Source organism: Coregonus lavaretus (assembly GCF_964263955.1).
Source record: "Coregonus lavaretus genome assembly, chromosome: 10".
In the NCBI taxonomy this organism is placed as follows: Eukaryota; Metazoa; Chordata; class Actinopteri; order Salmoniformes; family Salmonidae; genus Coregonus; species Coregonus lavaretus.
In genome coordinates, this window is record NC_139997.1 from 50,508,287 (window position 1) to 50,535,222 (window position 26,936).

General features: G+C 42.1%; 1 protein-coding gene across 1 annotated transcript; it reads left to right on the forward strand.

Annotated features, from left to right (window-relative positions):
• On the forward strand, positions 1 to 25,988 carry LOC311136523 (small COPII coat GTPase SAR1B). The gene is made up of 7 exons (XM_084170686.1): positions 1 to 171; positions 21,590 to 21,665; positions 22,682 to 22,801; positions 23,334 to 23,399; positions 23,507 to 23,610; positions 23,959 to 24,090; positions 24,358 to 25,988. Exons 2-7 carry the CDS (start codon positions 21,608 to 21,610, stop codon positions 24,472 to 24,474), a joined length of 597 nt encoding a protein of 198 aa, XP_084026812.1. The 5' UTR covers positions 1 to 171; positions 21,590 to 21,607; the 3' UTR covers positions 24,475 to 25,988.
• The last annotated feature ends 948 nt before the right edge of the window (positions 25,989 to 26,936 follow it).

Consider the following 26,936-nt stretch of genomic DNA (forward strand, 5'->3'; position numbering starts at 1 on the left):
GGAAGCGGCTAGGCCTGAGGACAGCCATTTCTGTGTCGTGGCTCTCTAACAAAACACGAAGGTGGAGTGGAAGACGTGAATTGCTGGCTCTCATTTGACCACAAGGCCGATTTTCATGATTTTAAGAGCAAATATATTTAGTCAATTGATCTACACTTAGATAGCTAACGGGTAAGTGTTCGCATTAATTATTTTAAATATGGGGTTTGCGACAGTGTTAGTTTATTTGAACGTTCGGTAACACTGCTAGTTAGCTTTATGCTAACGTTATTTGAGCAGGAAGCCTAAAACAAATTGTGTAGGTAGTTTGCTGCTGACGTTAGTTAGCTAACGTTTTGTATTATTTTGAAACATAATGTGGTAACCTTACATTAGGCACATTACTAGTATGTGAATTACTACCTTGAAACATTTTCTGTAGTTGTAACAAACTGCTTCGCCGTTAATGCCAATACAGCTAACGTTAGCTCGATGCTAATGACACGTATCTATGAATTCAGATGCACTAAGATAGCAAGAGGGCCAACCAATCATTATGGCAATTTACGTGTGTATGTCAACGTTAGCTAGATTTTAATGTTAACTAGTTAGCTAAATGTGAACAAAACCAACTTCGCCTCCGCTGCCAGCTAAACGTAATATTACAATTTGTGAGTTTCACAGCTCGCTGTCCTTCAGTTTTGCTTTCAAACGTTAGCTAGCCAACTGGCCATAGTGGTCGTTGCTAAATTCAAATCAAATTGTATTGGTCACATGCGCCGAATACAACAGGTGCAGACATTACAGTGAAATGCTTACTTACAGCCCTTAACCAACAGTGCATTTATTTTTAACAAAAAAAGTAAAAAACAACAACAACAAAAGTGTTGAGAAAAAAAAGAGCAGAAGTAAAATAAAGTAACAGGGGGGTACCGGTGCAGAGTCAATGTGCGGGGGCACCGGCTAGTTGAGGTAGTTGAAGTAATATGTACATGTGGGTAGAGTTAAAGTGACTATGCATAAATAATTAACAGAGTAGCAGCAGCGTAAAAGGATGGGGGGGGGGGGGGGGCAGTGCAAATAGTCCGGGTAGCCATGATTAGCTGTTCAGGAGTCTTATGGCTTGGGGGTAGAAGCTGTTGAGAAGTCTTTTGGACCTAGACTTGGCACTCCGGTACTGCTTGCCGTGCGGTAGCAGAGAGAACAGTCTATGACTAGGGTGGCTGGAGTCTTTGACAATTTTGAGGGCCTTCCTCTGACACCGCCTGGTATAGAGGTCCTGGATGGCAGGAAGCTTGGCCCCAGTGATGTACTGGGCCGTACGCACTACCCTCTGTAGTGCCTTGCGGTCGGAGGCCAAGCAGTTGCCATACCAGGCGGTGATGCAACCAGTCAGGATGCTCTCGATGGTGCAGCTGTAGAATTTTTTGAGGATCTGAGGACCCATGCCAAATCTTTTCAGTCTCCTGAGGGGGAATAGGCTTTGTCGTGCCCTCTTCACGACTGTTTTGGTGTGTTTGGACCATGATAGTTCGTTGGTGATGTGGACACCAAGGAACTTGAAGCTCTCAACCTGTTCCACTACAGCCCCGTCGATGAGAATGGGGGCGTGCTCAGTCCTCTTTTTTTTCCTGTAGTCCACAATCATCTCCTTTGTCTTGGTCACGTTGAGGGAGAGGTTGTTGTCCTGGCACCACACGGCCAGGTCTCTGACTGCCTCCCTATAGGCTGTCTTCATTGTGATTTTGGTGATTTTCATGGTCTTCATGGTGATTTTGCACCATCAATTACACTGTGTTAATGACACAGCTAGTTAGCGGATTGTAACGGGCTAACGTGATGCTCCATTAGCTGTTACAGGATAGGTACTGTTTGGCATAACACAAGTAATTTTCGACCAACCTTAACTTGGCGATACTACTACAGTATCTACGTTCTCGATTCGGCCAAACATGTATCTTCTAAAATGTCTGTATCAAGTTGCAGGTGGTTTGTTTGAATTTAGAAAATGCTCCATTATTAAAATATATATATATATATATATTGCTCCATGAAGTAATCCACCAATGTGTACAGCGCATATTGTCTATTTAAAATCTCATTGATCGAGACAGGTGAGTGTCATGACATGCGGTACTTTGGGGTGAGAGAAGATTTGAAATAGACATGGCAATGTACATATTGTTGGATTACTTAATGGAGCAAAAAAGTTATTTATTTTAATAATGAAACATTTTCTAAATTCAAACAGTACCTATCCTGTAGCGGCTAATGGAGCATCACATTATGCCGTTAAAATCTGATAGCTATGACACAGACACCTTGGAGCTGAATTTTTATTTTTTGGAGTCAATAAAATCAAACTCAATAGGTATGTGACATGAGATTCGTTTGATTGTGTGTGAGTTGGTGAATTCTTGTGTGTAGTGCTCGGTACTTATGCAATGTTGAACCCAATTCCTTTTAGCCAGAAATTGTCTTTTACTTTTGACAGTCTGACATGTTGATACGGTAATAACCTCTTCTAGTAATGTTAGTCATCAAACTAGAAATAACTAAATCAGTCAAAATACATTTTTATATCTCTGGATTCTCCTCTATATTGAATGCTATTGGTCATATTTTGAAAATCACCCCCTACTTTTAAATGATTGATTACATCATTGATTGATTAGATAGGAGTGAGATCAACAATGTTATGACAACTACTATTAATAAGTGGGCATTTGAAATGGATATATTTAGTATCTGACACTATGCAACTGCCTTTTGTCTTCTGATTATAGCCACGGCTGTTAAATGTTTCATATTAGTTTGATAAGAAATATACATACTTAAACAATAAGGCATGAGAACCTGGGAATTATTGTGTGAATAACTCCCGACTAAAGGCTGTTCTTAGGCATGAGGCAAAGCCAAGGGCCGGGGAAAAAGCCCTTAGAGAGAGTGTTATTCTTGATAATTCCTGGGTTCGAGGGCCTTATTGCTTTTATAAAACGGTTGCCAACATGTTAAAATATTAATGTTTTCATTAAAAACATTACATTGAGTAAATTCGTTTCATTTCATCCTTCCACCATGCAAAATAGTCTGGGCAAAAGCCAGTCGTTAGTTCAGATTTGCAAGTTGCTAGCCAAATAGACGGGTTGGTTGTTTAGTAACAAAACCGACGCGTGCACAACTGAGGAAAAACAGACAGGGTTGGCTTAGATTGTTGACAACATGTAAGCTATATTTCGTCTCCAATGTTTATTGAAAATATAAATACATTTGCACAATGAGCACTTGTTTCCTCTGAAATACATCCTTATAGTTGTTGGTTAGCTAGCTAGCGGATTTGAGCCATATTAGCATTGACATGAAATCTGTCAAAACAAGACATGGTATCAAGAACAAGATGAAACGAGCCACATGGCAGTTTCTTGTCATTCTTGTTAGCGATGTGGCCATCCAGAATCACAACACGCTGACTTCTGCCCCATGGTAGCGCTCACATCATTTTCCTGACGTTGTCAGCTAACCCATCTATGGGCTGGTCGTTAATTCTATCCATTGCATTTGCAATTGTTGCTATGCTAAACACATAATTGACATGTAGCTATGCAGGCTAGCTACTTCTCCTTTGCTAGCTTGCCAACTGAAGCTAACAAACATCAAGCAGCTGAAATGACAGCAAGCTATGTGCACTTTCATTTGTTTTACCTCTGTTTCTAAAATCAAATCACATTTTATTGGTCACATACACGTGTTTAGCAGATATTATTGTGGATGTATCGAAATGCTTGGGCTTCTAGCTCCGACAGTGCAGTAATATCTAATTTCACAACACATACCCAATACACACAAATCTAAGTAAGGGATGAATTAAGAATATATACAGTGGGGAGAACAAGTATTTGATACACTGCCGATTTTGCAGGTTTTCCTTCTTACAAAGCATGTAGAGGTCTGTAAATTTTATCATAGGTACACTTCAACTGTGAGAGACGGAATCTAAAACAAAAATCCAGAAAATCACATTGTATGATTTTTAAGTAATTAATTTGCATTTTATTGCATGACATAAGTATTTGATACATCAGAAAAGTAGAACTTAATATTTGGTACAGAGACCTTTGTTTGCAATTACAGAGATCATACGTTTCCTGTATGTCTTGACCAGGTTTGCACACACTGCAGCAGGGATTTTGGCCCACTCCTCCATACAGACCTTCTCCAGATCCTTCAGGTTTCGGGGCTGTCGCTGGGCAATACGGACTTTCAGCTCCCTCCAAAGATTTTCTATTGGGTTCAGGTCTGGAGACTGGCTAGGCCACTCCAGGACCTTGAGATGCTTCTTACGAGCCACTCCTTTGTTGCCCTGGCTGTGTGTTTCGGGTCGATGTCATACATGGCCCCATCCATCCTCCCCTCAATACGGTGCAGTCGTCCTGTCCCCTTTGCAGAAAAGCATCCCCAAAGAATGATGTTTCCACCTCCATACTTCACGGTTGGGATGGTGTTCTTGGGTTTGTACTCATCCTTCTTCTTCCTCCAAACACGGCGAGTGGAGTTTAGACCAAAAAGCTATATTTTTGTCTCATCAGACCACATGACCTTCTCCCATTCGTCCTCTGGATCATCCAGATGGTCATTGGCAAACTTCAGACGGGCCTGGACATGCGCTGGCTTGAGCAGGGGGACCTTGCGTGCGCTGCAGGATTTTAATCCATGACGGCGTAGTGTGTTACTAATGGTTTTCTTTGAGACTGTGGTCCCAGCTCTCTTCAGGTCATTGACCAGGTCCTGCCGTGTAGTTCTTGGCTGATGATCCCTCACCTTCCTCAGGATCATTGATGCCCCACGAGGTGATATCTTGCATGGAGCCCCAGACCGAGGGTGATTGACCGTCATCTGGAACTTCTTCCATTTTCTAATAATTGCGCCAACAGTTGTTGCTTTCTCACCAAGCTCTGTGCCTATTGTCCTGTAGCCCATCCCAGCCTTGTGCAGGTCTACAATTTTATCCCTGATGTCCTTACACAGCTCTCTGGTCTTGGCCATTGTGGAGAGGTGGGAGTATGTTTGATTGAGTGTGTGGACAGGTGTCTTTTATACAGGTAACGAGTTCAAACAGGGGCAGTTAATACAGGTAATGAGTGGAGAACAGGAGGGCTTCTTAAAGAAACTAACAGGTCTGTGAGAGCCGGAATTCTTACTGGTTGGTAGGTGATCAAATACTTATGTCATGCAATAAAATGCTAATTAATTACTTTAAAATCATACAATGTGATTTTCTGGATTTTTGTTTTAGATTCCGTCTCTCACAGTTGAAGTGTACCTATGATAAAAATTACAGACCTCTACATGCTTTGTAAGTAGGAAAACCTGCAAAATCGGCAGTGTATCAAATACTTGTTCTCCCCACTGTACATATATGGACGAGCGACGTCAGAGCGGCATGGTCTAAGATACAGTAGAATAGTATAGAATACAGTATATACATATGATGAGTAATGCAAGATATGTAAACATTATTAAAGTGGCTAGGGTTACATTTCTTAAAGTGGCCAGTGATTTCTAGTCTGTCTATAGGCAGCAGCTTCTAATGTGCTAGTGAAGGCTATTTAACACTCTCTCGGGCCCAGCTTTGATGCACCTGTGCTGACGTCGCCTTCTGGATGATAGCGGGCCGTGGCTCGGGTGGTTGATGTCGTTGATCTTTTTGGCCTTCCTGTGACATCGGGTGCTGTAGGTGTCTTGGAGGGCAGGTAGTTTGCCCCCGGTGATGTGTTGGGCAGACCGCACCACCCTCTGGAGAGACCTGCGGTTGCAGGTGGTGCAGTTGCCGTACCAGGCGGTGATACAGCCCGACAGGATGCTCTCAATTGTGCATCTGTAAAAGTTTGTGAGGGTTTCAGGTGCCAAGCCACATTTCTTCTGCCTCCTGAGGTTGAAGAGGCTCTGTTGCACCTTCTTCACCACAGTCTGTGTGGGTGGTCCATTTCAGTTTGTCAGTGATGTGTATGCCAAGGAACTTGAAGCTTTCCACCTTCTCCACTGCGGTCCCGTCGATGTGGAAAGGGGGGTGCACCCTCTGCTGTTTCCTGAAGTCCACGATTGTCTCCTTTGTTTTGTTGACGTTGAGTGAGAGGTTATTTTCCTGGCACCACACTCCCAGAACCCTCACCACCTCCTTGTAGGCTGTCTCGTCAATGTTGGTAATCAAGCCTACCACTGTTGTCGTCAGCAAACTTGATGATTGAGTTGGAGGCGTGCTTGGCCACGCAGTCATGGGTGAACAGGGAGTACAGGTGTGGGCTGAGCATGCACCCCTGTTGGGCCCAAGTGTTGAGGATCAGCGAAGTGGTGTTGTTTCCTACCTTCAGCACCTGTGGGCGGCCCGTCAGGAAGTCCAGGACCCAGTTGCACAGGGCGGGGTTCAGACACAGGGCCTTGAGCTTAATGATTAGCTTGGAGGATACTATGGTGTTGAAGGCTGAGCTGTAGTCAATGAACAGCATTCTTGCATAGGTATTCCTCTTGTCCAGATGGGATAGGGCAGTGTTATGGCGATTGCATCGTCTGTGGATCTATTGGGGCGGTAAGCAAATTGAAGTGGGTCTAGGGTGGCTGGTAAGGTAGAGGTGATATGATCCTTGACTAGTCTCTCAAAGCACTTCATAATGACAGAGGTGAGTGCTACGTGGCGATAGTCGTTTAGTTCTGTTACCTTTGCTTTCTTGGGTACAGGAACATTGGTGGCCATCTTGAAGCATGTGGGGACAGCAGACTGGGATAGGGAGAGATTGAATATGTCTGTAAACACACCAGCCAGCTGGTCTGCGCAAGCTCTGAGGACGTGGCTAGGGATGCCGTCTGGGCCGGCAGCCTTGCGAGGGTTAACACGTTTAAATGTTTTACTCATGTCAGCCAAGGAGAAGGAGAGCCCACAGTCCTTGGTAGCGGGCCGCGTCGGTGGTACTGTGTTATCCTCAAAGCGGGCGAAGAAGGTGTTTAGCTTGTCCGGAAGCACGATGTCGGTCTCGGCGACGTGGCTGGTTTTCCTTTTGTAGCCCGTGATTGTCTGTAGACCCTGCCACATACAGTTGAAGTCGGAAGTGTACATACACCTTAGCCAAATACATTTAAACTCAGTTTTTCCACAATTCCTGACATTTAATCGTAGTAAAAATTCCCTGTCTTAGGTCAGTTAATATCACCAATTTATTTTAAGAATGTGAAATGTCAGAATAATAGTAGAGAGAATGATTTATTTCAGCTTTTATTTATTTCATCACATTCCCAGTGGGTCAGAAGTTTACATACACTCAATTAGTATTTGGTAGCATTGCCTTTAAATTGTTTAATTTGGGTCAAACGTTTCGGGTAGCCTTCCACAAGCTTCCCACAATAAGTTGGGTGAATTTTGGCCCATTGCTTTCCTGACAGAGCTGGTGTAACTGAGTCAGGTTTGTAGGCCTCCTTGCTCGCACATGCATTTTCAGTTCTGCGCACACATTTTCTATAGGATTGAGGTCAGGGCTTTGTGATGGCCACTCCAGTACCTTGACTTTGTTGTCCTTAAGCCATTTTGCCACAACTTTGGAAGTATGCTTGGGGTCAATGTCCATTTGGAAGACCCATTTGCGACCAAGCTCTAACTTCCTGACTGATGTCTTGAGATGTTGCTTCAATATATCCACATAATTCCTCATGATGCCATCTATTTTGTGAAGTGCACCAGTCCCTCCTATAGCAAAGCACCCCCACAACATGATGCTTGCACCCCCGTGCTTCTTGGTTGGGATGGTGTTCCTGAGCGGTATGACGGCTATGTGGTCCCATGGTGTTTATACTTGCGTACTATTGTTTTGTACAGAAGAACGTGGTACCTTCAAGTGTTTGGAAATTGCTCCCAAGGATGCACCAGACTTGTGGAGGTCTACCATTTTCTTTCTGAGGTTTTTGCTGATTTCTTTTGCTTTCCCCATGATGTCAAGCAAAAAGGCACTGAGTTTGAAGGTAGGCCTTGAAATACATCCACAGGTACACCTCCAATTGACTCAAATGATGTCAATTAGCCTATCAGAAGCTTCTAAAGCCATGATATCATTTTATGGAATTTTCCAAGCTTTTTAAAGGCACAGTCAACTTAGTGTTTGTAAACTTCTGACCCACTGGAATTGTGATACAGTGAAATAATCTGTCTGTAAACAATTGTAGGAACAATTACTTGTGTCATGCACAAAGTAGATGTCTTAACCGACTTGCCAAAACTATAGTTTGTTAACAAGAAATTTGTGGAGTGGTTGAAAAACGAGTTTTAAAGACTCCAACCTAAGTGTATGTAAACTTCCGACTTCAACTGTATGTCTCGTGTCTGAGCCGTTGAATTGCGACTCCATTTTGTCTCTATACTGACGTTTTGCTTGTTTGATTGCCTTGCTGAATGAATAACTACACTGTTTGTATTCTGCCATATTCCTAGTCACCTTGGCATGGTTAAATGCAGTGGTTCGCGCTTTCAGTTTCGCGCGAATGTTGCCATCTATCCACGGTTTCTGGTTAGGGTAGGTTTTAATAGTCACAGTGGGTACGACATCTCCTATACACTTCCTGATATACTCAGTTACCGTATCGGTGTATTAGTCTAAATAATTTTCGCAAGCTACCCGGAACACATCACAGTCCGCGTGATCAAAAGTCCTGAAGCGTGGATTCCGATTGGTCAGACCAGTGTTGAATAGTCCTTAGCACGGGTACTTCCTGTTTGAGTTTCTGCCTATAGGAAGGGAGAAACAAAATGGAGTCATGGTCAGATTTGCCGAATGGAGGGCGGGGGAGGGCCTTGTAAGCATTGTGGAAGTTTGAATAACAGCGGTCCAGTGTTTTTAGCAGCGCGAGGATTACAGTCGATATGTTGATATAACTTCGGCTGCCTAGTCCTCAAATTTGCTTTGTTAAAATCCCCAGCTACAATAAATGCAGCCTCGGGATATGTTGTTTCCAGTTTGCATAAAGTCAAGTCAAGTGAAGTTCTTTGAGGGCTGTCGTGGTATTGGCTTGAGGGGGATATAACCGGCCGTGGCTATAACGGAGTAAAATTATCTTGGGATTTAATACGGTCGGCATTTGATTGAGGTATTCTAGGTCGGGTGAACAAAAGGACTTGAGTTTCTGTATGTTACTACAATTACACCATAAGTCGTTAATCATGAAACACACATCCTTCCTTCTGCTTCCCGGGGAGAGATTTATTCCTATCTGCGCGATGAACTGAGAATCCCTCTGGCTGGACCGATTCCGACAGAGTATCCCGAGAGAGCCATGTTTCCGTGAAACAAAGTATGTTACAGGCCCTGATGTCTCTCTGGAAAGAAATCCTTGCCCTGAGCTCGTCAACTTTGTTATCCAAAGACTGAACATTAGCGAGTAATATACTCAGAAGTGGTGGATGGTGTGCGCGCCTCCTAAGTCGAACCAGCAGGCAGCCTTGAGTGCCTCTCCTCCGCCGGTGATGTTTTGGGTCGGCCTCTGGAATCAGTTCAATTGCTCTGGGGAGAGTGAACAAAGGATCTGCTTCGGGGAAATCGTATTCCTGGTCGTAATGCTGGTAGTTCTGGTGAGTTACCGACGCTTTGATATCCAATAGTTCTTCCCGGCTGTATATAATAACACAAAATATTTCCATCTCCGGCGCCATCTTTGATCTCTTTTCTATTGCCATTTCTTTGGATATATCCATTCATAAGGATCCTGATAAATGAATTCGCCTGGCTCAGAGAAACTGTCAGTCTTGTTGCGTTCATATGCATGGCAAAAAAAACTAACGTTGTTCCACAGGTCCGAGAAGCAGACAGCAAGGTTTAGACAAACCCCAAATGTTAGCCTAGTAGCATAGGGAAATATTGTCTAGACACTTTTTTTCAGGGGAGATGACGTTTATAAATTGACTGGCTGGACTGTGGGACAGTGGATGCGCATTGATAAATCTAATGGAACTGTTAACAGGCGTTACCTGAAGAATTCAGAGATTGTGGTGCTATAACTCCCTGCTATCATCCAATCAGCATCCAAACAACCTGTTTTATAATCTGAATTTATTCATGGTATCTTTACCTTTCCCCGACTTATATAGGAGCTATGGCTTTTATAGAGCAATCTGCTCTCACCTCAAATTCTATTAGGGCTAGAAAGCTTTGAGCTGAAAACAGTGACTTGATTGATCAGTGTATGTAAATTATTGCTAGCTGTCAGAACCTGTAGGTTATGTTTGAGTTGAGTACACATCCTCCTATTTGAGAGGCTCTAGCAACAAGGTGAGAACATGAGCCAGCTGGGCTGGCAGGTAGATCTGTCAGGGAGCCTCACATCCTACTGGAAGTAAATGTTTCTATCATCTGTAAGGACACTTCCTCTCCTGCACCTCACTGCCCTCTGGCCTTAATATTGAAATATCATACAAAATTTTGCAGAGGTGTGTCACTACTTTCTGATTTTTGTTTTGGTTAGGCTAAATGCTGTAAATTCTAAATATTATTGTTGGGCTTAGATTGATCAATTACATGTTTAAAAGGACTGATGTTCAGGGGAATTAACATAATTAAGTTGAACATTTATATAACACTATAGAATACTATTATATTGTATCTCAGTGCAGTGTGACGACTACTGCTGTAACTGTTTTGAGCATCCATTGACGTAATCATGTAAAATCAGAATGATATGGCCGCCATCTTGAAACAATCAAGGTGGTTGTTTAGCGTAGGGCTCTGCTCTCTTGCTTTGATAGTTGGAAGATATTAGAAGCCGGTGTGGTATATCTTTACTATATATGCTAGCTTCCCTGCTAAACTGTTCTAGAGTAGGGTATTTACTAGGCTGTGTTTTACACAGGCGCCCCAATTCTGATATTTTGCCAGTATATCATTTGCCTCCACTGGATCACGTCACACACAGAGATCCTCCAGCCCACCTCAGTGTGTCAGCAGCAGCCAGGGCAAAGGGCAGAGCTCCTGCTGACGTGTAGTTCAGCTGTATTTGCATGGTCTTGACCTTTGGCTCCCGTATACTTTAGCCCTGGAGCTGATTGCATGTTGCATAACTAGAGTCAGAGGTCAGCCAGCCTGCCTGGCACATTGTGCCACACTAGACGGGGAGACAGTTGAGTCCGAGTTTTGTGACAAAAGTCTTGGTGTTATGGTGTGAAATGACAAACTCAGCCAGCCAGGCCACTGAGGCCTCTTTTTCTTTCAAATATATTTTTTGAACCTGCTCAGTGCTCACTGAAGGAGGTATTTATGTAGAGGTCTTGGGAGCATGTTTCCTGTGATACAGTGAAAAATAGGAAAGGGAATAAGATATTCAAGAGTAGCCTACCTTTTTGAGTGTGAATTGCATTTTATTTTGCGTTACAGAAGCTGCATGCACATTGTTATTTTAGAGGATTTTTTCTTAGATGGCCATTGGTTTGTTAGTTTAGTCAAATTGTTCATGTTAAATATTCAGTTCAAAGTATTTCAAAAAAGTTAAAAACATTCCCTGTGCACCCTTTCCATGTTAGATTGATTATGGCAGGACATTAGGTTTGTATCTTGCATGTCTTTGTTATTTTGTCATGGAAAGTACAATAGGCTAATGTTAGCAAACTAAACCTGATTGGGATTATCCATTTACAAGGCCAATGGTCCACTTCAGCAGGCTCTGAGTCAGTGCCATTGAGGCTATGTTCATGACCACAGGTCTTGGCTGTTAGGAAAGAGACTGTGTGAACATTGGTCTGAACTGCCTGTACTTCTGTCTAATGATTCCCACTGGAACAAGATAATACTTCCTGAAGGGAGCCATTGATTGTCATTGTTCTTATCACATGTGGCTAAATCCTTCAGATAAGAGGGACTCTCTCCTTGCAAATGTCCGACACGCACCACGTTCCACATGCTGAACTCAGATTGCAGGGATTCTAAAATCTTGTAGGTCCTAGACCTAAACTCTTGGATAATTTGTTGTTAGTCTACCTTTGGAAACACAAATATAGGCTAATAGCCTAATTATGCAATATTACTTTGCCTGTGTCACTGATGCTTCCCCTGGTTCCAGAAATAGCCAAACCCTTAGAATTATAATAGATCAGGGATGGGCAATTGGTGGCCCGAAGGCCCTCGGATCCCAATATTCTTTGGGGGAACTCAGTCAGGGTCTAAATTTACTGCTGTGAGTTAGAATAGTAGAATACACAAGGTGTCATTTTGAAATTTGGTTGTGCATCAGCAGTTTTTCCTCTTATGTCAGTCAATTAGCCCATGCCAGCTAAAAAAAATTAAGATGGCTAAATTAGTTTAGTTGCCAGCAATCTAAACTTGTTATCATGGTCGAATTACCGGTTGGGGGACCCCCATTGATTTTGTTAGTCTCACTCATATCATATTTTATTTAACCTTTAGTTTATCAGGGAGTCATACTGAAACTAAAGTCTATTTTTACAGATGCTTCGGGCTAGTCCCCGTAGTTACAGTGAAGGGAAATCTTAACGCTACAGCATACAATGACATTCTAGACGATTCTGTGCTTCCAACTTTGTGGCAACAGTTTGGGGAAGGCCCTTTCCTGTTTCAGCATGACCATGCCCCCGTGCACAAAGTGAGGTCCATACAGAAATGGTTTGTCGAGATCGGTGTGGAAGAACTTAAACATAAATACTGTAGATACGATGCAAGTCAAACGAGATACAACTACCACATGTAAATACAGTATAATACACAGAGGTCCTGGTGAGCGATACAGAACCTTGACAGGAGCAGTGGAGCTCGGCTCAGAGAGACAGTGAAAAGGGGAGCTGGTGTTTAGGTTCCTCACCATGTTCTGAGACAAAGCAGCGTACTTTGGGACCCCCAGGACTTGTGTGAGGAAGTTGGGGTTGTAGTTTCTTCCAGTCCAGAGATAGATCACCTGATGGAGAAAGGAGAAGTCAGTCAACACTGTGTTCATGTTGTCCATTTCTTCAGAAAAATTTCTTCAGAAAAATCCACTGTAGATAGATATGCAACACTATCTAGGTTGTATGCCAAATGACAGAAAAACATTCCTCAATAAAATCAGCATCATCATGTAAATGAGCGCAAGCTAAAGCATGATGGAGCAATGCATCAGACTTGATTATTCATGTGTCAATGTTTTAATTGTATCTGTCCCTAACAAATAAATGCATCATCATGGTCATGCTACTAACCGAGCCAGTGTCCATGAGGAAGGCCCCCTCTCTGCTCAGCTTCTCCACAGACAACTGCTGGACTCTGGGCTGGGGTATGGTGCGCTCAATGATGTTCAGAGCTCCCTGTGGAGGGGTGTAGGGAGAGAAAAAGAGGAGGGGAGAAGCTGAGTTAACCCCTTCAAATTACTGGATTCGGCTGTATAAAACCGAGCACCGCCATGCAATCTCCATAGACAAACATTTGCAGTAGAATGACCTTACTGAAGAGCTCAGTGACTTTCAACGTGGCACCATCACAGGATGCCACCTTTCCAACAAGTCAGTTTGTCAAATTTCTGCCCTGCTATAGCTACCCCGGTCAACTGTAAGTGTTGTTATTTTGAAGTGGAAACGTCTAGGAGCAACAACTGCTCAGCCGCGAAGTGGTAGGCCACACAAGCTCACAGAACGGGACCGCCAAATGCTGAAGCGCGTAAAAATAGTCTGTCCTCGGTTGCAACACTCACTACCGAGTTCCAAACTGCCTCTGAAAGCAACGTCAGCACAAGAGAGCGGGAGCTTCATGAAATGGGTTTCCACGGCCGAGCAGCCTCACACAACACTAAGATCACCATGCACAATGCCAAGCGTCGGCTGGAGTGGTGTAAATCTCGCCTCCATTGGAATCTGGAGCAGTGGAAACACCTTCTCTGGAGTGATGAATCACGCTTCACCATCTGGCAGTCCGACGGACGAATCTGGCTTTGGCAGATGCCAAGAGAACGCTACCTGCTCCAATGCATAGTGCCAACTGTAAAGTTTGGTGGAGGAGGAATAATGGTCTGGGGCTGTTTTTCATGGTTCGGGCTAGTCCCCGTAGTTCCAGTGAAGGGAAATCTCAACGCTACAGCATACAATGACATTCTAGACGATTCTGTGCTTCCAACTTTGTGGCAACAGTTTGGGGAAGGCCCTTTCCTGTTTCAGCATGACCATGCCCCCGTGCACAAAGTGAGGTCCATACAGAAATGGTTTGTCGAGATCGGTGTGGAAGAACTTGACTGGCCTGCACTGAATTGGAATGCCGACTGTGAGCCAGGCCTAATTGCCCCGACCTCACTAATGCTCGTGGCTGAATGGAAGCAAGTCCCCGCAGCAATGTTCCAACATTTAGTGGAAAGCCTTCCCAGAAGAGTGGAGGCTGTTTATAGCAGCAAAGGGGGGACCAACTCCATATTAATACCCATGATTTTGGAATGAGATGTTGGACGAGCGTGTGTCCACATACTTGTCTATATATATATACATACATACATACAGTGAGGGAAAAAAGTATTTGATGCTGCTGATTTTGTACGTTTGCCCACTGACAAAGAAATGATCAGTCTATAATTGTAATGGTAGGTTTATTTGAACAGTGAGAGACAGAATAACAACAAAGAAATCCAGAAAAACGCATGTCAACATTTTTATAAATTGATTAGCATTTTAATGAGGGAAATAAGTATTTGACCCCTCTGCAAAACATGACTTAGTACTTGGTGTCAAAACCCTTGTTGGCAATCACAGAGGTCAGACGTTTCTTGTAGTTGGCCACCAGGTTTGCACACATCTCAGGAGGGATTTTGTCCCACTCCTCTTTGCAGATCTTCTCCAAGTCCTTAAGGTTTCGAGCCTGACGTTTGGCAACTCGAACCTTCAGCTCCCTTCACAGATTTTCTATGGGATTAAGGTCTGGAGACTGGCTAGGCCATGTAGGATTATTTTATGTATCATTATGACATGTGGGGAGATGCCAAAGGTAAAATGTAATAAACATGTTTGATATTGTATAATTAAGAAATATGTTTAAATAAGAAATGTAGACATTAAGTGTATGCTATGTTTTAAATGAATGCATGTGTTCTTTCACAGAGGCTTTCAACAGTGTGCATTGCATTAGTTCTGTTTTAAGAAGGGGGCCTGCGTTACGCAGCCAATAGAATGATAGAATGAAAAGGCTTCATATAGAAAAAGCATTCATGACCTTTTGGAGTGGACATTATGTGACAGCTGGATGTTGAAAAAGAAGGGCGGTGCAGAACTAAAATAAGTTAGGAATGTGCGCATGTTTGTTTATTTGTGTGTATAAAAGAGATCTCTAAGCCAGAGAGAGACAGTTTATCCATGGAGAAAAAACTCAGGCTTTTTGTTATGCAATAAAGAGTCTAAATTCTTGAATTCACAGGCTTCCGTGTCTATAGAGATATTTTGTTTGAGTTGATTATCTCTTAGTCAAATGTTTCTACGACAGCCACTCCAGGACCTTTAATGTGCTTCTTCTTGAGCCACTCCTTTGTTGCCTTGGCCGTGTGTTTTGGGTCATTGTCATGCTGGAATACCCATCCATGACCCATTTTCAATGCCCTGGCTGAGGGAAGGAGGTTCTCACCCAAGATTTGACGGTACATGGCGCCGTCCATCGTCCCTTTGTTGCGGTGAAGTTGTCCTGTCCCCTTAGCAGAAAAACACCCCCAAAGCATAATGTTTCCACCTCCATGTTTGACGGTGGGGATGGTGTTCTTGGGGTCATAGGCAGCATTCCTCCTCCTCCAAACATGGCGAGTTGAGTTGATGCCAAAGAGCTCGATTTTGGTCTCATCTGACCACAACACTTTCACCCAGTTCTCCTCTGAATCATTCAGATGTTAATTGGCAAACTTCAGACGGGCCTGTATATGTGCTTTCTTGAGCAGGGGGACCTTGCGGGTGCTGCAGAATTTCAGTCCTTCACGGCGTAGTGTGTTACCAATTGTTTTCTTGGTGACTATGGTCCCAGCTGCCTTGAGATCATTGACAAGATCCTCCCGTGTAGTTCTGGGCTGATTCCTCACCGTTCTCATGATCATTGCAACTCCACGAGGTGAGATCTTGCATGGAGCCCCAGGCCGAGGGAGATTTACAGTTATTTTGTGTTTCTTCCATTTGCGAATAATCGCACCAACTGTTGTCACCTTCTCAGCAAGCTGCTTGGCGATGGTCTTGTAGCCCATTCCAGCCTTGTGTAGGTCTACGATCTTGTCCCTGACATCCTTGGAGAGCTCTTTGGTCTTGGCCATGGTGGAGAGTTTGGAATCTGATTGATTGCTTCTGTGGACAGGTGTCTTTTTATACAGGTAACAAACTGAGATTAGGAGCACTCCCTTTAAGAGTGTGCTCCTAATCTCCGCTCGTTACCTGTATAAAAGACACCTGGGAGCCAGAAATCTTTCTGATTGAGAGGGGGTCAAATACTTATTTCCCTCATTAAAATGCAAATCAATTTATAACATTTTTGTTCAAATAAACCTACCATTTTAAAATTATAGACTGATCATGTCTTTGTCAGTGGGCAAACATACAAAATCAGCAGGGGATCAAATACTTTTTTCCCTCACTGTATATATATATATATATTTTTTATATGTAAAATATACTGAACAAAAATATAAACGCAACAATTTCAAATAACGAAATCAGTCACTTGAAATAAATAAATTAGGCCCTAATCTATTGATTTCACATGACTAGACAGGGGCATGGGAGGGCATAGGCCCACCATCTGGGGGAGCCAGGCCCAGCCAATTTTTTTCCAGAGATTTTCCCCACAAAAGGGCATTATTACAGACAGAAATACTCCTCAGTTTCATCAGCTGCCGGGAGGCTGGTCCCATTTGATCCCGCAGGTGAAGAAGCTGGATGTGGAGGTCCTGGGCTTGCGTGGTCTGAGGTTGTGAGGCCGGTTGGACATACTGCCAAATTCTCTAAAGTGTCGTTGGAGGCGGCTTATGGTAGAGAAATGAACATTCAATTCTCTGGCAACAGCGCTGGTGGACATTCCTTCAGTCAGCATGCCAATTGCATGCTCCCTTAACTTGAGACATTTGTGGCATTGTGTTGTGAGACAACTGCACATTTTAATGGCCTTTTATTGTCCCCAGAACAAGGTGCATCTGTGTAATGATCATGCTGTTTAATCAGCTTCTTGTTATGCCACACCTGTCAGGTGGATGGATTATCTTAGCAAGGAGAAATGTTCACTAACAGGGATGTAAACTAATTTGTGCAAAATATTTGAGAGAAATAAGCTTTGTGTATGTAAAATGTCTGGGATCTTTTATTTCAGCTCATGAAACATGGGACCAACACTTTACATGTTGCGTTTTATATTTTGGTTCAGTGTGTGTGTGTGTATATATACAGTGCATTCGTAAAGTATTAAGACCCCTTCCCCTTTTCCACATTTTGTTACGTTACTTCCTTATTCTAAAATTGATTAAATTAAATGTTCGCTCATCAATCTACACACAATACCCTATAATGACAGCGAAAGCAGTTTTTAGAAATTCTTGCTAATTAAAAAAGAATTCTAACAGAAATACCTTATTAGTATTCAGACCCTTTGCTATGAGACTCGAAATTGAGCTCAAGTGCATCCTGTTTCCGTTGATCATCCAATGTTTCTACAACTTGATTGGAGTCCACCTGTTGTAAATGTTATAGATTGGACATGATTTGGAAAGCCACACACCTGTCTGTATAAGGTCCCACAGTGGACAGTGCATGTCAGAACAAAAACCAAGCCATGAGGTCGACGGAATTGTCGGTAGAACTCCGAGACAGGATTGTGTCGAGGCACAGATCTGGGGAAGTGTACTAACACATTTCTGCAGCATTGAAGGTCCCCAAGAACACAGTGGCCTCCATCATTCTTAAATGGAAGAAATGTGGTACCACCAAGACTCTTTCTAGAGCTGGCCGCCTGGCCAAACTGAGCGATCAGGGGAGAAAGGCCTTGGTCAGGGAGGTGATCAAGAACCCGATGGTCACTCTGACAGAGCTCTAGAGTTTCTCTGTGGAGATGGGAGAACCTTCCAGAAGGACAACCATCTCTGCAGCACTCCACCAATCAGGCCTTTATGGTAGAGTGGCCAGAATGAAGCCACTCCTCAGTAAAAGGCACATGACAGCCCGCTTGGAGTTTGCCAAAAGGCACCTAAAGGACTCTCAGACCATGAGAAACAAGATTCTCTGGTCTGATGAAACCAATATTGAACTCTTTGGCCTGAATGCCAAGCGTCACGTCTGGTGAAGCATGGTGGTGGCAGCATCATGCTTTGGGGATGTTTTTTAGCGGCAGGGACTGGGAAACTAGTCATGATCGAGGGAAAGATGAATGGAGCAAAGTACAGCGAGATCCTTAATGAACACTTGCTCCAGAGCACACAGGACCTCAGATTGGGGGCAAAGGTTCACCTTCCAACAGGACACCGACCCCAAGCACACAGCCAAGATAATGCAGGAGTGGCTTCGGGACAAGTCTCTGAATGTCCTTGAGTGGCCCAGCCAGAGCCTGGACTTGAACCCGATCGAACGTCTCTTGAGGGACCTGAAAATAGCTGTGCAGCGACGCTCCCCATCCAACCTGACCGAGCTTGAGAGGATCTGCAGAGAGGAATGGGAGAAACTCTCCAAATACAGGTGTGCCAAGCTTGTAGCGTCATACTCAAGAAGATTCGAGGCGGTAATCGCTGCCAAAGGTGCTTTAACAAAGTACTGAGTAAAGGGTCTGAATACTTATGTAAATTTAAAATGTCTGTTTTATTTTAATAAATTTGCAACAATTTCTAAAAACCTGTTTTTGCTTTGTTATTATGGGGTGTTGTGTGTAGATTGAGGGTGGGAAAACTATTTAATCAATTTTAGGACAAGCCTGTAACGTAACAAAATGTGGAAAAAGTAAAGGGGTCTGAATACTTTCCGAATGCACTGTATATATTCCTTTTATTTTCCCCTAATCCTACCACCCCTCCCTTAATTGGAGTAAACTAATGGACAACAACACTTAGGCTTCTACTTCCAGTTTACGTACCATATACATTTTACGGACACAGTATATTTTACAATAGTTATCTTTGTTTTTTAGTCCCATCCTTCAGCTACCCTCAACCCCTCCCATCTATCTCTGAAGACCATCCAATTTTGATTTCTATTTGCCATATAGTTTTCCGCTGTGATGTTTCACAAAAGTTCTGAACCTTTCTATTCTCATGGTTTCTAAAGATTGTACATTAAATAAACATTTTTGCTAAGAGTATTATTATATTATTGATCGATTGACTAGGACTTTTCAAATCACCCAGCAGTGCTATTTGCAGAGTTGGCTCCAGGTAAATGTTGCAATTCTTCAGCCATTTCTTAACCTGCGACCAAAAACAAGCTACATATGGACAGTACCAAAACAAATGGTCTAATGATTGTCTCTTTGCAGCTAAATCTGCAGAGCTGTGATGGTTGTATCCCCCATATATATATAACATTCTATTGGTTGCAATAATTTTGTATAATTTAAATAGAAAAACTTAAATTTTGAATCCGTTGTCCTTTTGTGTATCAGTTCATAAACCATGTGCCATGGAATCGGTACATCTCAAATCTCTTCCCAACTTTTTTGCAGTCTATATGGCTCAGCTGTCAATTTTGTGTTCCTTAAATGAAACTGGTATACTTTATCACATTTTTCTTTAACCAATTTTGGTCTTTAATGCAGGCCGACAGACAAGTTCCTTACTTTTTCCACCTTCCACTTGCCTCTTCCATTTTTTGCAGTAATGCTGCAATTTGTTGGTTGTAATGTTGAGTAGAATAGACATTACCATATATTTGTGTTAGCTGCATGTGTGACAACTCCACTAGTCCTATTTCTGATATAATTTACTAAGATTATACAATTTTCAAATGTTTTCCCAAAATGTTATTTTTTAAAATCAATTAGTATATTTGAGTTTACCCATAATATGTTGTAATATTTGTTCTGTCTTTCCTGGTAGATTAAACTGAAATTGCAACCAACTTTCTATGGCTTGTTTTAAAAACAACTATATTTTTGAGATTTTATTTTCAAATAACCGAAAGTGAGCGGTTGTAATCTGAATAAAGGGAAAAGGGCCATTCTTGAACATGGGTTGAGACATTTTTACTAATCTGCTAGAGAACCAGTTCAGATTTATCAAGAGATTTACCATAAAACATTTTTTATTACCAATATATTGTTATATTGGTATAAACAAAAGTAATTTGTTTTGATTTGAAAATGTATGCGTTAATGCATACGTGGCTGTCTCTAGGGAAATTTTGTTGTCAACATTTTCAAATGTAATGATATTGAAAATCTGCCTAAAATATCGGCCTCGACCACCAAAAATCGGCATCTGTTCTAAAAAAAAATCAAGATTAGTCGTTCTCTTGTAAAAACTACAGGACCCAGAATCGACCCCTGCGGGACACCTTTTGTAATATCCAGGGAATCTGATTTAAGACCATCAGTAAATACACTGAGTTCTATCTGTCAAGTAATTGTTAAACCAGTTACATGACAATGACCCAGTAAATCCCAGCAACAAATAAATGTGTATTCTAGTTTATGGACACAACTCTAACCAAGAGCTCAAATTTATTGGGAATATAAATATTTAAAGATTGGGATGCCATGAAATTAGATTTTACATATATGGCTACTCCTTTCCCCTTTCTGTGCTCTGTCACATCTAAAAACATAATAATTTACTTCGATGTCTTACACACTGAGTATACAAAACATTAGGAACACCTGCTCTTTCCATGACAGACTGACCAGGTGAATCCAGGTGAAAGCTATGATCCCTTATTAATTTCACCTGTTAAATCCACTTCAGTCAGATGAGATGAAGGGTAGCAGACGGGTTAAAGACGCTTTCGACTCCTTGTAGAGTCAATGCCCCAATGAATTGAGGTTGTTCTGAGAGCAAAATGGGTGCATCTCAATATAAGGAAGGTGTTCCTAATGTTTTGTATATTTATTGTATGACAAAATGTGTAAAACAGCAACTGCGGCCCCTCGTGATGAGTTTAGATTTTTTGTGGCCCCAACCACCATCAAAGTTGCCCATCCCTGATATAGATTGTTAACAGTTTTGGAATCCGGGACAACTAATAGCCCATCTCTTCACTATTGGGTCATGCCGCATTCAAAACAACTGGGAACTCTGAGATTTCCGACTTCCAACTTCAGTGCGTTCAAGACAACTGGGAACTCTGACTAAAACAAGCTCAGACTGGGGAAAAATAGTTTTAACGGTCATCCAACTCGGAATTCCAACTTGGAACTCTGGCCTCTTTGTAGAGCTCCGACTTTCCGACAGGAACATCACTGACGTCATGATTTGACCTTATATTTTTCAGAGTTCCCAGTTGTCTTGAAAGCACCAATCTCGTTATTTGAGATTGGGGACACTGCTGTTGTTTTCTAGCTTTCATGAGGCCTAGATCTTTTTATTTTCTTTGTGTCTAAGGAAGATCACAGAGCCAAGTAATTAGTCAAACGTTTTGGCATGTACTGTTCTTGCATGCCTGTTCATCGCCTCTGTTCTTGCGGTCTTACAGGATTCACCAGCTCCGGATATGTCCTTCATATTTGATTGGATTTATAGTGGTTTCAGTAGCGTACTGCAGTTTCTAGGTAAGTACTATCTAAACATCACCTATTACACTTTCAATACTGTCCTCTGAATGGTTTGTATAGGAATATGGATCTCAAGCTACTCAGTACTGATACCTTTTCTGTTTCTTATTTCTTGGTTTCCCAATCGCCACCTGTTCTAAAGAATGACAAGTGTGGTACTGTCTGTCGTTCCTAGAAATCCCTGTTGTCCCTCTAGTGGTTGAATGTGGTAGCTGATGATTTGAGTAGTATAGGCCTAGGTGTTGTTTTAGTGTGTGCCCACTGCCAAGCTACAGTCAAACACAAACGAGGCTGCTGCTACCACTCTCTTTAGCCTCCCTCTCCAGAGCCCTCTAGTTTCTGTGACAATAGCTAGCTTTCATAACCCGAGAGGCGTGGTGACACTCCTGCTTACCTTGTTAAACAGGTACTGCTGATAATCTAGTGGTGTTGAGTAATGATGGGCGGCAGGTAGCTTAGTGGTTAAGAGCGTTGTGCCAGTAATCGAAAGGTCGCTGGTTCTAATCCCCGAGCCGACTAGGTGAAAAATCTGTCGGTGCCCTTGAGCAAGGCACTTAACCCTAATTGCTCCTGTAAGTCGCTCTGGATAAGAGCGTCTGCTAAATGACTAAAATGTAAATGTAATGATGACGGCTAGGCCTAAGAGCTGACTCGGATAGAAATGACAGGCATTCATCCAGTGCTGTAGGTATACTTGTTGGTTTTGTTTGGTAGTGCAGGTCAGGAGTGTATTTTGAATATTAGATAAAAAGGCTAGTTCACTATAGTTTATGCATACCTGACAGCAAGTCTTAACTTGTTACTTCCACACTTTCAAGTTTGACTTATTTTGTTGCTGAGAATATTTATTAGACTTTCCAATGATTTGGTTTAATTGTAAATACATTGTTAGGCAAAGGAAAGTCAACAATTATTGACAGGGAAAGGTGATAGGAAGTCGCAGCTTCGTTTTTAATGTGCAAAAAACTTTCCAAAATATTTGTTTGATTTATATTTTTTAAATTACATTTTAGGACTGTACAAGAAATCGGGCAAGTTAGTATTTCTTGGACTGGACAATGCTGGCAAGACAACGCTACTGCACATGCTCAAAGATGACAGATTGGGACAGCATGTGCCAACTTTACATCCAAGTGAGTAGATATTTTATAGTCACATTTGTATCATTTTTCTATAAACGTATCCATCAAGAGCTAAGGGAACAGACGGCAGCTTATGAACAGGCCTAATAGTTCAACAAATCAAATCAAATCAAATTGTATTGGTCACATGCGCCGAATACAACAGGTGCAGATATTACAGTGAAATGCTTACTTACAGCCCTTAACCAACAGTGCATTTATTTTTTACAAAAAAAGTAAAAATAAAACAACAAAAAAAGTGTTGAGAAAAAAAGAGCAGAAGTAAAATAGAATAACAGTAGGGAGGCTATATATACAGGGGGGTACCGGTGCAGAGTCAATGTGCGGGGGCACCGGCTAATTGAGGTAGTTGAAGTATGATCCAAGTATGATCTTCTAAGACTAGACTAAATCCAAAAAATAGTGCCTAAATGAACACTGCACTGGCTACTTTTACTCTTGTCCTACTTATTTGATGGTTACTCAATTGGCTGAGCTTGTGTAGTAGTTTCCCAATGTAACCATGACCCATTTTACCCACCAGCCTCGGAAGAGCTGACGATCGCTGGCATGACCTTCACCACCTTTGACCTTGGAGGCCATGCACAAGGTATGTATGTGTGCCTGACTGTCTGTGTGTGAGAGAAAGTTGATTTGTGGTTCCCAGCAAAACTGCACTGCAATCATTTATCTTGCTTTGTGCGTGTTTTCAAACAGCTCGCAGAGTGTGGAAAAACTACCTCCCCGCCATCAACGGCATAGTCTTCCTTGTGGATTGCGCGGACATACCGAGATTGGCTGAGTCCAAAACAGAACTTGATGTGAGTATCATCGATTCACAACCACATTGAAAAAGCCCCATGAATAAGATGAATGGGACTGAAAACTATCACATTTCAATTTAAAACCCACCATATATGTTCTATTGAAACAACAAATGGCCTTTTCATAAGCAGTTAATCCGTTTTGTACTGATTGCTTTGGATATGTGCCATGAAAGAATGGTTTCTTTACCGTTTCCAAAGTCATGATAACTGCTCAAAGTTAGTCTGTTGAAATGAAGGCATGCCTTGCCCTTTAATGGGTAGATAATGTCTAAGATCATGACATGTTTGGTGGGGAGTAATGTGATAACCTAACCATACATCTCTGTCCTGTGGTACACACAGGCACTAATGACAGATGAGACCATTGGAAACGTGCCTATCCTGGTCCTCGGCAACAAGATTGACAGACCAGAAGCCATCAGTGAGGAGAAACTGCGTGAGCTGTTTGGATTGTATGGACAGACAACAGGCAAGGTGAGGAGATTACTGTGCCACCCACGTTTCTTTCCTCACAGTGCAACTACTGAACTGTACAACAAATCACGAGTTTCACCTTGTCAGGTCATGTTGGAAAACTGTTGGCCCTAACAGTAACCAAAGCAGTATCCAGTTGAAAAGCATACCTCTAACATAGATAAGGTTTTTAAAACAAAGGAAGAACAAAAACAAACAGAGCCACAGGTGGTTAGAACAACCATGCATTTGAATGTTGTTCCCTGACATTGTTCTTCTGGTCTCCAGGGCAACATTCCAATGAAGGAGCTGAACACGAGACCACTGGAGTTGTTCATGTGCAGCGTGCTGAAGAGGCAGGGCTACGGGGAGGGCTTCCGCTGGCTCTCCCAGTACATCGACTAGAGCCCCGGCAGCAGGAGGCGCTATAGGGAGACTCCCCCACTTCTACCACCACCGCCACCACACTCAGTCCCATGTTTGGTTTATAAAGTCTGCCTCCGCTATCAGAAAAGATGGTACAACTTGAACCCAATAGACTTTTATTGGTCTCTGGAACATTTTTTTTTTTTGGCTTTTTTTCCTCTTTACTCTCTTTTTCTAAGAGAATTAACATAGCATCGATTGTGCAGAAGTGTTTAAAAAAAAAAATCTAACTGATGAATATTTTCTATTCTGTTTCAATCTTTTCACCTCCCCCAGTGACATCTGTTGGTGTGATAAATGCATTATAACTGTCAATCTGTAAATGAATCTAATGGTATAGGCCCACCGTACCCTTACAACACATTTTGAGCAATGAGACAGAGCTGAGTAGTTGTACACGTCGCAATACACTTTTTTAACAGGAAAGACAACATGCAGACGTGACTCGTGTTTAATCGTCATGTTTCATTCATGTATTTTTTTTTTCATCCTATATATATTTTTTACATTATTTCAATAAACATAGAAAGAAGTGTGGTCATGTAGACAGCAGCACTCACCCTTATGTGGCTGTGTCATACTCTTATATAATCCAGAGCCCTGCATTGATCTACATTAATGTATTGGAAACACTTAAATTCCTTAGGAGGTTGTCACTTATTGGCATTTTAAGAGGATCACATTTCAATAACACTGCACTGACTAGTCCCAGGCTCCAAGACATGAGTGGAGGTAGGCCAAAGGGTTGTAGGCAGCATGGACCTCTCAGGGTCCACATGCAGTGGCATGAGAAGATGGTAGAAAGGAACATGGACCACAATGGGAGGGGACATTTTAATTCATAAGAAGTAAAAGGAAAGTAACTATTGGCTATATAACCATCTCTTTGAGTCTGAGGTTCGAAGTTGAAATTGTTAGCTAGCAGACAAGTTCAGAAAGATTATATTTAACTGTGAATTAAATGATTGAAAATAGTTTGATAATAACATGCAGTAAAAAGTGATTGGCACAATGTTAGAAAGCCATCTTACAGATGAGTTCCCCTGAGCAGACCCGAACGGGATGAATACATTGACCAAGTTAGATATGAGGAATAGTCCACGAGTGGGAACGGATAGGCAAACGACAACCTGTAAGGGACTATATAAAATGTACATGCCCACCATACATAGATTGTTTTTTAATAAGCGGTTTCCTTGATCAATGTGCATTTATAAAACAACTATTATGCATGCCGTGTATTTTGATTTTTAAGGACCATTACAGAAGTACAACACGAGGGAGCAAATGCCAAATTACAATGTAGAGAATTGAGTGCTTATCTCAATTGTTTTATTTTTAAGAACCATAATGGAATGGCGCATAATACTTTTTTTGTTCTGTCCCTTTGCGTCTCTTTATTCTCTCATATTCCATGAGCTGTTCCGATAAGGGAGAGACTTTCTGTTTGCATCATAAATTGAAATAAATGTTTGCAATGAATAACAGGTTAACAGTGGTCCGTCACCAACAATTATTGGAGTGGCTCAGTCGCTTGACTTTCACTAGAAATGACACCACCGTTTTCTCTGCTGTTACTGCAATAAAGGATTCCATGGGGCCATACTTGCGAACATTAGACACAGTTTAAGTTCAAACTGTTTATCAGTCTCAAAATGGGCATCGGTCAATTTAAATCGTTGATTTACTTGCACGTGATAGAATGCTACATTGTAGCTGGTCCCGTCAGATAATATGGCAAAAATAACCTGTGATTGAATTGGGTCTGTGCTATGCAAGATCATTGGGACGTCCCTACGCCATTTAAATGTTAAATGGTAAGGGTTAGGGTAGGGTTGGTTTTACGGTAGGGATGTTCCAAGGATCCCGGAACCAATTGAATCTCAGTTTACGTTGTACGAGCAACAAGGGAAAAGTCGGTGGTTGTATTCGCTAAAAGTTTTTATTAAAAGTATACATTTCAGCACCACGCGGAAGGGGGCACTTGTATAGGACAAACATAGGTACAGGTAAGTGTTTTCAGAATTTACATTTTTACAAGAATCGACTGATGGTGGCTCAATGTTGTTGCTAGCGAATTCCGCGACTGGTTATCAAAACTCTGCTCTGCCTCGATATAATAGAGTTGAGCGTTACTCAGCTGCCGTGTGATCTATGAAAAAGTGTTCTGCTACGTCAACATTTGTAATTGGCTGATACAGAATTTGTTACAGGAAATAGACCTATTCGGTCAGGGCTAGAAGGGATACCGAGTTTGTAAACGTGACGTCATAGTCCCGTCTGCTCCACTCGCGCGGACGAATCTAGAGTTGTCTCAGAAATGTTCAAGGACTCATTTACAACGATGGTGGGTACCACTGCTGTGAGAGAATCAGACTTGGTTTCAGTCTTGTAAATTAAAGTAAGTGATGTTACCTCGCTAAGACTTGGACAAATAATGC

Coding starts and splice junctions, on each gene's coding strand:
- LOC311136523 (XM_084170686.1), top strand. CDS start 21,608: ATGTCCTTCATATTTGATTGGATTTATAGTGGTTTCAGTAGCGTACTG. Junction 21,666..22,681: donor TAGCGTACTGCAGTTTCTAG/GTAAGTACTATC, acceptor ATTACATTTTAG/GACTGTACAAGAAATCGGGC. Junction 22,802..23,333: donor TGTGCCAACTTTACATCCAA/GTGAGTAGATAT, acceptor TTTACCCACCAG/CCTCGGAAGAGCTGACGATC.